Source organism: Monopterus albus, unplaced genomic scaffold (assembly GCF_001952655.1).
Source record: "Monopterus albus unplaced genomic scaffold, M_albus_1.0 scaffold15.1, whole genome shotgun sequence".
Lineage (NCBI taxonomy): Eukaryota > Metazoa > Chordata > Actinopteri > Synbranchiformes > Synbranchidae > Monopterus > Monopterus albus.
Genome location: NW_018127895.1, coordinates 2,245,418 through 2,257,915, shown reverse-complemented (window position 1 = coordinate 2,257,915; position 12,498 = coordinate 2,245,418). Strand labels below are relative to the sequence as shown.

The following is a 12,498-nucleotide window of genomic DNA, read 5'->3' as shown; positions in this document are numbered from 1 at the left end:
GCTTCAATGTGAGCTCCAACTGTTCTTGTTGACATGAATTGAGGTAGCTCACTGATCAACCTGTGGCTTTTTTTTTAATTAAATTTTATTTTATGTTGTCTTCTAATGGCAAGACTAGCAAGGTGCTAACAACCTGGTTAAAATTTTTGAGATTTAAGAAAATCTTTGTTGTGTGTGTGTGTGTGTGTGTGTGTGTGTGTGTGTAGCTAGCATCAGTCTTTAGCAAAGAAGTGTATCTGCACGTGTCTGTCTGATGAGACAGATGTTCCTGCAGGTGGGCATGCTGACACAACAGCCCTCCTACTCTCAGCCCGAACACTCACCCAAGGTGCCCCTCGTCCATCTCTGCACACAAATGAGTTTGAGAACAAGGAGGTTTCCAAAAGGGAAATTGGGGTGTGAAGGTCCCTCCGTCCTTCAGACTCCCACTGTTGGCTAACTTCATTATACCTGTCACACTACCACAAAGATAAATATGAGCAGAAAGGAGCCACCGTATCTTTGACAAAATATAGCTTACATTAAAATATTTTAAAGAGCTGGTAATCATGCAGTTACATATGTGGAACAATGGAGTTTAATTGTATGTAATCAGCCTTTGTTTCATGATGAAATGTTCAGTAGTTTGGCCACACAGCCTTTTTGGGTTATTGAGACATTACACAGAAGACTCAAGCTGTTGTTCTTGGCATAGACTTTCAGATAGATGCACTACCAAGTGGACAAAGGAAGGAGTGAAAACACTGACAAGCTAAAGCTCGATAAAAGCTATGCATCAAGTGTTGTCTGTGCTGTCCAGCAGCAAACCAGTCACCAGTACTAGTATCCATGTATTAGATTTTTTTTATCTTGCTATTCTCAAATAAATATTAATACTATTATATTCAGTGAACTATATAATAATCATGTCATGGAAATCTCGTGAATTTGCAAAAAAAAAAAAAACTGTTACTGTGTAAAGAATCTTTGTGCAAGCTTCTAGTCGATGCGATAGAAATGATGACGTCTATTACTGGGTCAGATGGGGAGGCACAACCTGAAAAAGTTTTCATAGGAAGTGAGAAAGGAAGATATTGTGAACAACAGCGAAACTGCACGGCCAGCACAGCAGCAGACTGCATTGATTTTGGAGGCGGGATTGCATTTAGCAAATCGGATTAGAGCCACACTGCTCTTCCCGTTTCCCTTTTGTTTTGTGGTTGCTCTCTATCTGTGGATCTAAATGGGGACTCCCAGCCTCCTACTGTGAGGATCTCCTGAGAGCTTTGCCACCCTAGCCCTCTTCTAACAGGCTGTGGTGTGTGTGTGTGGCCTCCGCTTATTCTGGATCAGTTGTACAGCACAGACATGGTAATGATGGACATTTGACCATATTTTGTGTATGTATTTGTATTGTTTTGACAGTGTAATCACAGGCACTGTTTGACCACAGGACAGCTGAGATCTTTGCCTTTTTCTGTTGTACAGTATTTGAACCAACAGAAACTTGGCGAAACTGCAGTGTCTGTCAGTTTATGATAGTATGCTCCTTTCTAAAAAGCCCAGTTAATGCCACATTACCTGTCACACTGCAAAAGCCCACCGTGTTTTTGTACATTACCATAACATTTTTCTGTACCCCATTGAGGCCAAGCCGAGCCATGGAGGAGAATGAAATTAGATTAGATCAGCACTGATGTCTTAGCCACCCAAGGCAGTTTCTATATATTGTAGCAAGGCTAAATGCTCTTTTAAAAACCACAGAGACGTATTCTACCTCTAATGGTAACTGGATCTGTTACAGAACCCCATTTAAGGCCGGCATACATCATCTTAATGTACAGGCTGCATCCTGAATCTATGACGTTATGTGCTGCACACTTCTCCTGCATCATTTCCATAACCGTGCACTCTGAATGCAGCCTTTTAATTGCTAAAAATTCTAAATGTCAAATTAAGCTCAAACTAATGAGGTAGAAGGTCTTGGCTGTGTGATCACTGAGAAAGAGGGAGGAAGAGAGAGAGAGAGAAAACCAACTACTGGTGCATTTAAAACAGGCAGTGCTCTCAGAAAACGGCTATGGATTACCAATCACTGCTTCCCACTACAGAAGATTAATGAGCACCCATGTAGCAGGCTAATTTAGAACAATAACGCCTAATTAATTACAAATAATCAGCTTCTTTCACTCCCTTCTCTTTCTTCCATTCTCAATGAATCATTTTCTTTCTTTTCCTCCTTTGCAAACCCTTATTTTTTCTTCCTTTTGACCTCTGGCTTTCTCATTTTCTTTGTTTCTCCCTCTTTCATACTCTGCCTCTGTCCAAATAGCCTCAGGTGAAAAAGCAGCAAAGCGGGTCTAGTTTCATCTCCCCCACTACCAACCCATCTTTGACTTTCTGTCCTCCAAACCCAGTGATTAATGCAGGGTCTTAAATTAGGCGTGGGAGGATTTGCCAATGCTGTACACGCACTCAGCACAGCTAGCAGACACACATTAATAGTATCTACCGCTAATCTATGACTGCTTACATGGATGGGCTCTTCCTCAAATGCCACTGAAGACCATTGTCATTATAGACTAGCGGTCTAGTCTACCTATATCAGATGGTAAGAAGACTGATAGTGGTTAATGGGCTGTGGACAGCTGCACATGAGAGAAGTTCTGAATATAACACACTTGCCTACAAATGGTTCCAATGGTTTGATGGAGTATTGAGTTAAAGAGCATTTTGGGAATATCTTGCCTCCATAATTTAATGTTTCCTATTTAATCTGGATGTTTGCTGAAAGGGTGAAACATGGAGCTCTGTTAAAGAGGAGGAGGCAGGTTTAGCACATGTGATGAGATGGCATTGGTTAGCATTGTTATGTTTGCTCAAATGTCAGAAACTCAGACTGGGTAGAAAACCTGAACAGTTAAATGATGAGACAGGTTTTACAGTAAGCAGTGCCTCAACTTATCCAAAGCCGTCAGAAACTCAGACTGGGTAGAAAACCCGAACTGTCAAATGATGAGACAGGTTTTACAGTAAACAGTGCCTCAACTTATCCAAAGCTATGTTGAGATCAGAGGAATGAAATTGTTACCCAGACTGTTCATTGTGAACAGCCATCACTGTTTACAAACTGCTTGCTTCAACCTACACTTCCTGTACTTGCCATAGTTGTGTGCACTTAGGATAAGCAGTGATATTATGAAACCTTGAAGTTTTAACAAATCAAGGGATTTTCTTTACCTGGCTGAATCGTTAGCTTGTTTCCCACCCGTCTGATGGCCTGACTGCTTTTCCTTGCCCTGTCAAATGTTGCCCTTTCCTCAGATCTGTTATAAAAGTTACAAAAATGGAAACCAAGTAGTCCAGTAACTGGGATTATTTTTTAACAAATCAAAGAACTGACTGGCGGCACCATAAACTAGCAGTGTTTTATACATGTTAATTGTGTTATTCTATGTTTGCAGGTAACCTTTGAGCAGCACAAGGAAAGTTTGTCGCACATGTTCCAACAGTACCAGCATCAGGAGTCTCTGAGCACAGTCCGAACTGTCTCTGGTGTCAGCCAAAGCTTGGAAACCATGGAAAGTGTTGATGGGCCACCTACAGAGGAGACGGCCCCTTCCACAGTTATTGAACTCACAGTAGACAAGCTGTCCCAGAAGTCCCCTGACTCACCATCTAGTTCCACCAACATGTCCAGCCCGCTGGATATTGCTGATGAAAGGAGACGCATGTCGATCACAGTGTCCAACATTCTTGCCCTTGCTGAAGCAGAAGACCAGGAGCTGGCTGAGGGGTCTTCCAGAGACGGCTCAGGCGTTGGAAAAGAAACTGAAGCCACTGTGACACAAAAAAATGATATAGAGGATCAGAGTGAAGAGATCAATAAGCAGGAAGCGGTGACTGAGATGTCTACTGACAAGGACAAGGATAATCAACAGGCTGAAACAGTGGTTAGAGATTCTGTTACAGTATCGGCAAACGTTGATGCACCAACGCCAACCGATGATGAAAAACACGAGAGTGACCACAACAAAGGTGAATCGTCAAGCTCTATGACAGAAGACTCATTAAAAGAAGCAGAGACAGAACTGCCAGTCATGTCAGAACAAGAAGATAATACTGACCACATGTCCCCTGAGACTGCAGCCTATCTGGAAAACAGTGTGCTGGGTGGTGCTTCTGTCCTCAATGAGGACCCAGTTGATGTGTCACCTGCTGGTGACCAGATCCATCCTAGTGATGCTGATGATGGCCAAGAGTCTTGTGTTTCTGCTGCTGCTGCTGAAGAAGAAGGGGTGGTATTTAAAAAGGAGGAAGATGAAGATGTGGAAGGCAAGAAAAAGGATCTGGAAGGACAGGAGTTAAAAATAGAAAAAGACGAGAAGCAGGAGATTAAAATACAAGAAAAAACTGAAGAAAGTGAAACTGAAGAGAAACACTTGTCTGGTTTGGAGAATCAGACATGTTTATCTGAAACATCTGAACAAAATGGGACAGACCCACCCACAGAACAAGTCAAAGGTGAACAGTCTTCCTCCATAACTGAAACCTGTACTGCAGACGAGCAACCTTTAGATGGCACACAACCTTCTACTGCCCAGAAGGCTGTGGTAGCATCAGACCCCACCTCACCTAGCCAGCCTTCAGAAACCAGCACCTCTGGAGAGGAAACCCTGTCCAGTGCCCCACATGGCAGCACTGACACCCAAAAGAGTGCAGACCCTGTCAACAAGAACAAAGAGGTCAAAATTGCCAGACTGGATGTGTCCAATGTTGCCTTCGACACAGAGAGACTTGAATTGAAGGAGACATGCACAGTATGCATCTTTTTATTTTGAATGTGTACTTTTGGCAAAGAATTGCATAGACTGCTTTCTCACTGACCCATCTCATATTAAAGCTAATCATGTGCTACTGGTGTCTTTCTGTAGGAAAGGAGGCCCAGCCAGCCAGCAGCAGCAGTAGCAGCAGGAAGTTCAGGTCAGCCAGGAGACAGCAGCATCTCTGCTTCTCGCTCCACCATGTTTCGCATCCCAGAGTTCCGCTGGTCCCACATGCACCAGCGTCTGCTCACTGACCTGCTCTTCTCTATTGAGACAGATGTCCAGATGTGGAGGAGGTAGGGGAACTGTCTGCTGACTCTAACTGTATTAATGCTTTAGATAATGATGATTTTGTTAATTGATTAATGGAATAAAGATTTATTGAGCTTCTGTGCTGAGGAGGAGGCAGAAGGAGGTGTTCTATTGTTCAAGGAGTGTGTGTCAATCTTTTGCTTTGTTTCACTGAAGATGATTTTTAACTCTAAAATCATGTTTTGTCTGTTAAAAAGTTCAAGAGTCTTGTGTTTCTGGATTTAGCATGTTGAGTAAATATGCAAAGAGAAATGCCTTAATTAAAGCTAAAGAAAGCTGGTGGCTAACAGTGATTGTATTGGTGTTCATTGTTTCATAAAGGATTACTCTACATGAAACCACAATTTAAGTCCCTGTTGATGCAGTCAAATTCATAGTTGAACACGTTTTATCAGACTTGATGAGGAAGACCATTGCATCAGAAAGGCTTCTGTAGGGATGGACCCTGTTTGACAGTGTTGTCTGTAAGGTTGCCAAAATCCTGCTCTTGTTTTATAATTGTTTAATGCCACTGTTGCAGAAGGCCATTCCTGTTTATAAGAGGTTATGATTTTTTGTTAACAAAGCCTTTTGTTTTGTTTTTTCTGCCTCTCAGTCACTCCACAAAGACTATCCTGGACTTTGTCAACAGCAGTGAAAATGTTGTGTTTGTCCACAACAGTATACATCTCATCTCCCAGGTGGTAGACAACCTCATCATGGCTTGTGGAGGCATTTTACCTCTGCTTTCTGCTGCCACCTCTACCTCTGTGAGTCCCCTTATGTGTTTGTGTGGTTTTGTGTGTCTACATTTGTCTGTGGCTGTATATGTAGCTGCTGGCTCCAGTCACAGGAAGTTATCCATCCACATTGACCTTTCTCAATCACATTAGACTACTGTTAGCTGCTTCCTAACATTGTTAGTTTGTTTTGTGTTGTCTGACCTCAGTGACTGTTGCTCTTTTACGTGATTCTTTGCTTCTGCCAAGGACCTGACCGGCGTGTCGAAGACATGGGTTGATGTTCAGCTCCATTATAATTCAATTACATACACTTGTGTGTTCTGTAACCAAATCTTAAATGTGAATGTGGAAAGATTATGATTATTTGTGTCAGTGGATAATGCATAAATCTTGGATGTGTTAGACAGTTTATATATAGTTATTACACAGTAGTTATTTAAAAGAAATATAGGAAAATATGTTCAGTCTTGGAACCCACATGAGTTTTAAACCACAAGTCAAATTAAAGTTTACCTTGTACATTACCATCACATTCTTTTTGTTGAAATAATCAATCATTCCCACACTTTGCTTAAAGACTTCTGCACACAGGATCATTTACAACATTAACCTGTGCTTAATCAGTAATGAAACAATCCTTTTTCAAAATTAGGAGGGTCTTTTATCTACTTCTATGGATACTTATTCATTTTATGTAATGTGCCTTCTCTCTTCTGCTACCAGCATGAACTGGAGAACATTGAGCCATCCCAAGGCTTGACAGTGGAGGCTTCAGTCACCTTCTTACAGCGCCTCATCAACCTTGTGGATGTTCTCATGTTTGCGAGTTCCCTCAACTTCACCGAGATAGAAGCAGAGAAAAACATGACTTCAGGAGGCATCCTTCGACAGTGCCTTCGCCTTGGTACGCAGACTGCTGTTTGTGTTTTTCCACATCACTTGGTGTCTCTCTTTTTATTTTAATAGACACATTACTCCTGAAAGTGCTAATTTGATTTCTTGTCTCATGCATTCCTTCCCTCCTCTGTTGTGTTCTTTTATTTCTACAACCTTTCAGAGCTTTCAGATGTGTAGGTGTCTTTTTATTAACTGAATTTCCAATTGTAGCTTCTTGTATTGGCCCCACTTGTGGCTCCTGTAGCTTTTTTGACCCTCTCGTCTATACTTTCTCTTGTCTGCTTTAGTCGTCTCCTTTTCCCCTTTGCTGCTCTCATCCCCTCGCTTCTTTCATTCTGCTCGTATCAGCGCTCTCTTATCTTGTTATTATAACCCCACTGAATGGCAACGCACTCAAATGGCTGCTATCATGATGTAGCGAGTTCTCCATAATGGCCTTGGCTGCACTGTAATGCATCGTAGCCCGAGGACTTTTTCTGCCTTCTCTTCAAGGCTGTTAGTTTCCTCAGATGCGTAAAAGATATTGAAATTGTTACATTATTGATTTTACATGGTACACCTTTTCAGCAGACAGAGCCACACAGTATACACTCACTCACTCTGGAAGTACTCTTTACACCGATTTAAATAATTTCTTCATGCTTTGTTCCATATATGTAATGGTGCTTTTCCTTTTAGATGCTCATTATAGTGAAGGCTCCAAACCAAAATGTCACAATGCACACTTGTTTTACAAAGAGCACTTCTCAAAGATATTATCTAACTCTCATGCAGGAAAGTGATGCCACTCTACTACAGGTCCAGTTTTAGAAAGCAGCCGTTATGAAATGAATATTTGATGAGGTTTGCTCTCCCTATTGCTGGCACCTAATCTGATTTGGGGAGACTGTAACAAGGTTTTAGCGTCTCAACCCCTCCTTTCCCTCCTCCCTCTTTATAAATGGTCGTATGAAAGAGTAGGCCTAATGGAAAAAGCGAGCCCATTTCCAGATGGAATAATTCCTCCCTTCATAATCTAAATGGCTCCGAGTTAACATTTGTCAGTTGTCAAGTACAGAACAGTGGCGGTTAGGGAGGGGTTCCCACAGACAGCAGTACATTAGATTGCAAATGGTAAGTGTGCCATCTCTGAGCCCACCTAAAGTTGTCAGAACACAAGATATTTTTTGCGACGAAGGACATAGCTTGCTGCTTACTCAGCATGTGCACACCCTAGCAGTGTCATCTGTTATGGGAGTTGCACACATTGGATGTGATTCAAGAGCACACCCTTGCACTGTGACCTTGGGAGGAGAGGTGGAGCAGGGAAGAGTGAGTGATGCTGCCAGAGTTGGCCGGAGCACTGACCTTGTCTTGGCCCCACTTTTCTCCGTTGTTTTTTGTCTCTCTCAGCTGCTCCTCCTGTGGTTTTCTCAATTTATGAGCTGGGGTTTCACTCAGGTTTCTGTTTTGTCTGCATTTACTGTGTGTATGAACATTTTCTGGAACTTTGAGCATATTTCTACAAATTTTTTGCTATTTATATGTTGTCACAATATTTCTTTCCATCTCTTCCAGTGTGTGCAATGGCAGTAAGAAACTGTCTGGAGTGTCAGCAAGCTCAAATTAAGCAGGGGACAGATGGCTCAGCACTCAGCTACACAGCCATGCCTAGCCTTGGAACAGCTATGTCTGCAGCTGCGCAGGTAATCCAGATCATTTCCTCACTTCATTACCTTATAAACTTCCTTAAAATTCAACATCATAAATCTCAATGATCCACCCCTCACTCTTATACTTGCCCTGGAACTGGTCATCCTTTAGGTTTTTACACTTGAGACCAGCTACATCTTCCTTTTGCCTTTTTCCCCTATTTAGTAGTAAACAACAGGGAGCCTTGTCCTTTCTCTGCTCAAAACAACAACAAAGTGTCAATGCATTAGCTCATATCTTATTATATTACCACACTGGGTGCTGTTTGTTACTCTAGACAAGGCCTTTGTCATTGTGCCTTTGATTTGATACAGTTACTTCCAGTAAAGCCATGTTGTTCTTCCCTGAACTGGGTGTTAAAGCTCATTTATAATGCAGTGGCTCTATAGAAAAGCCATTATGTTAAGGACATGATCCCAGGAGGGACAGCTTCCCTGAGCTGTAAAACCTTACCCTACTCCATGAAGTGCACATGGATTAATAAAGATCCTGGCTGGTGTAAAAGTGAATGTGGATTTTTCCACTTCACTTGTAGACAGTAAATGTGGTAATCGTTTGATTGTCCTGCATGCATACAGAGCCCTGTTGATGCAGTGACAGGTGGAATGTCTCCAGTGAGAGACTTGGACCGACTGCTTCAGGACATGGACATTAACCGCCTGCGGGCTGTAGTCTTCAGAGATATTGTGAGTTGTAAAGCAATCACATTCATGTATGATACACTCATAACGGAGCATGCACAAGGCCCATGAAATTGAACTATCGCTGCTTTCTGAAAAAGACACGCACAGTTCGTTTTAGTGTATTTTGTTTGTTTCAGGAGGACAGTAAGCAGGCTCAGTTTCTGGCTCTTGCTGTGGTTTACTTCATCTCCGTCCTCATGGTGTCCAAGTACCGCGACATCCTGGAGCCCCACAATGACAAGAAACACCCTCAGCGATCCCAGTCTGCCAGAAGCACAGGTACACAGCAGCTCAAAGAAAAAGATTTAATCTCAAATGATTATCTAATGCTGTAGGAAAATAAAAATCATAGGCTGTAATGCAGTGGTTTACAGCATGTTTTTACTTGTGACCCCATGTTAGATTTTATTGAAAACTGATTATCTCTCTTTAGATGTAGACTTAAGTAAATATTTTATAGTGTGGTAAAGCTATCCAGGGTATGGAAATATATGAAAATGAAAAAGACAAAAATTAGAAAACAGTCTTAATAAACATAATTTAGCCTTCCCCCATTTTGCTAGACTGTTAGTCTTGCAACCTTTTATGTCCCAGCTCCAGGGTTGGGAACCACTGTTGTAATTAATCTCTCATATTATGTTGACTGTATACTTGGCATCACTTGATATTGAATTTTTTTTATATTTCTTTAGTCTTATTTTATGCTTATTTTTTGTAGTTTACACTTTTATACATTTCTTTATTTTGGTATGCTGTGATTTTTTTGTAGCTGTTGCTACTGGATACCTGAATCTCCCTTGTATCAATGAAGTATCTAGCCGTCTGTCTACCTATCCATCTATGTGGTGTGGCTTTATTGCTTATATTTCTTCATTATTATTTGTGCTTCCATAGATAGCGGCGCTATTTCCAGTGTATTGGAGGTGGAGAACGGTGTCTCTCTGCGACGGTATGACTCCGGCCTCGGTGATGACCACACTTCAGCCACTGCAAGCGAAGCGGACCTGTCATCCTCCGCTGTGACTCACGGTCCAGACGCCATCTCAGAGGCCTTGTCTACGCTGTCATCTGAGGTCAGGCCTGCTCTGCCCACTGATTCAAAGGGCAAGAATGTAAAGGACATTTTGCGGAGTCTGGTGAGCAGTTCGGGTGATGATATCATGGTGGACCCAAGTCTGCTGCCACCGGCGTTTCTAGGAGGTCTGGGTGATGCAGCCACACAATCATCACTACAGTTCCACTCATTTGATAGGTGAGAGCTCAAGTTCAAACATGGTTTGACATGCACATACTCCTCTGTTATTTATAGAAAATGCCATTTTTCCCTCTGCACATTGGGGAATGTGAAAAGAAATCTGGATGGAAATTGCTAACATGGGTGCAGACCTGACAGTTAAATCAGTTTCTCTAGAGCCCATATGGTGTATACTCTTGTGATTCTCAGGCTTCACCGTTGACAGATTCGTACCATTTATCCCAACATAACTGCAGGGGACTTTTGAAAGTCAGACCTTGAAGACATCTAAGCTCGGTATCCTCAGAGGAGGCTTTGGTGGATCTTGAAAAACATTCTGTAACAAAAAACCTTTTGAAGCGGGGGATCTTAGTCTCCACCTCTTTCCATCCTACTCCCACTGTTCTTTCTTTAGCTGTCGATGCAGGTCCTTATCCTGGGCAAACCTCCTTGCAAAGAACTTGTCTTTAGGAAAACAGGAGTCATGTCTGGGATGAAGAGACAGTGAGATGAACCTAGCAGGAAACGGTTTCTTTTCATCGTGTCACTGATATTTAACAACTTTGTTCATCGCTCTTGCTGCTTGTCTCTCTCCAACATTCAGAGTGGTATCCCCTGTTTTCTGGTATAAAAGCTGTATAATTTGTATAACCCCCGGAGGTGTTGAGGAGTAAGCAGTCAGAAGTAAGACTTCAAAAGCGGAGTGGGATACTGAACCCACAGACGGGCCCAGGTGAGAGATAATGGTCACCAGTCTGGTTTGCATTTGAAGCATTGATTCTGAGACAGACATTCACCACTGGCAAATAGTAGGTGGGGGAGGGGTAAAAAGGGAGAGAGAGATGGGAGAAAGGGAAGAAAGATGTCTCCATGGAGGTGATGTCAAGTCAAGCTTTTAATGTACTGAAGAAAACATTTCTCTCTCACAAACTCACACACTCACAGTCTGCCTACCCCCGACTATGGGAATTCCATGGCATCTCTGTGATCGTGTGTCTTTATCTGAGGAATGCTTTGTCAGGTCTCAGGGCACTCCTCATATCTGGTGGATTAGACTGGCTCCTGTCCGCTGAGCACACTCAGTAGGAAGAGACGACGTCAGGAGAGCTGGAGAGCATAGATTAACAGCTCGCTCACTGCCTATGGGAGCCTCTTCATGCAAAGTATTACTGCCCAAGCACAGACAGCAGAGCTGCTCCTTGGTTGTTCACACATGAGCACGTTGTAGGGTGGCAGGTCATGGGCTTTTTCATGATCAATTAAAGGACAAGGCTGGCATTATTCTATATTTTTGTTAATAAATCCCATGGGGAAAAACCTCACCAAAACACCAGTGTTTCTGAAGGTCAGTGTGTACAGATGAATAACAGTAAAACAGGCTTTGGCTGCAGAGACAAAGCTTGTTAGTGGAATCAATTCATTAATTTTGGTTTTGTCATGTGATTTTAATGGCGATATGATTATATAGAATATTTCTGGCCTCATCCTTTTTTCTAGTTTTTATGACAGTATAAACATTGTGAAAAATTCTGAATCTCCCAGAGCCTATGCATTGAAGCTCAAAGCACTTGACACTATTTACTATTCACCCATTAGCTCACACGTACATTCAGTCGCTCACACGCTGATGTTGTCTTTTGTTTGAAGCATCCAAAAGTAATTTTGATGTCTATTGGTCAAACCTTCCCTATTATACATGTCATTCACTGACTTTAAGCCTGTTTGTTCCCCTATCTCCTCAGTTCACCACTCTTTATCATTCTGCCATCTCTAGTCCTTACCAGTTCTTACCACTTCTACCTACCATGCATGAAATGGTCTATCAGTGTTTATCTTGTTTTAATGACATTATCACTGCTCAGCATCTCCCACTAACCACTAAGTCTCCCAGTGACAACAGTACAAACCAGAGCTGACATTCTACACTGACATCTCCTGCCAAAACATGGCAACTTTCCGCTTGCCCAGAGGAATGGATTTACGAGACCAGTGCATGGAAAAAAGCAGGGATCTCCCAGATAAAAACTGGGTCTGGGTCACAGGGTGAAGTATCCCATCTGATTTATTTACAAGTGGAGACCTGCTGGATTTCTCCCATCCATTTCTCAGCCATGCCTCTGTTATGACAGCTAGTCTGCAAATATTTGCTGACA

At 42.3% G+C, this 12,498-nt stretch overlaps 1 protein-coding gene across 7 annotated transcripts in view; it reads left to right on the top strand.

Annotated features, from left to right (window-relative positions):
- lrba (LPS-responsive vesicle trafficking, beach and anchor containing) overlaps window positions 1-12,498 on the top strand; it is a 180,951-nt gene that overhangs the window by 41,567 nt on the left and 126,886 nt on the right. For 6 of the 7 annotated variants that reach the window (XM_020591706.1, XM_020591709.1, XM_020591705.1 and 3 more), the window contains exons 22-29: window positions 3,444-4,799; window positions 4,914-5,101; window positions 5,713-5,866; window positions 6,563-6,743; window positions 8,294-8,421; window positions 9,007-9,114; window positions 9,249-9,390; window positions 10,006-10,363. In XM_020591706.1, the coding sequence (XP_020447362.1) occupies window positions 3,444-4,799; window positions 4,914-5,101; window positions 5,713-5,866; window positions 6,563-6,743; window positions 8,294-8,421; window positions 9,007-9,114; window positions 9,249-9,390; window positions 10,006-10,363 (2,615 nt within the window). The remainder of the gene's footprint in view (window positions 1-3,443; window positions 4,800-4,913; window positions 5,102-5,712; window positions 5,867-6,562; window positions 6,744-8,293; window positions 8,422-9,006; window positions 9,115-9,248; window positions 9,391-10,005; window positions 10,364-12,498) is intronic. The other variant, XM_020591704.1, reaches the window with a different exon arrangement.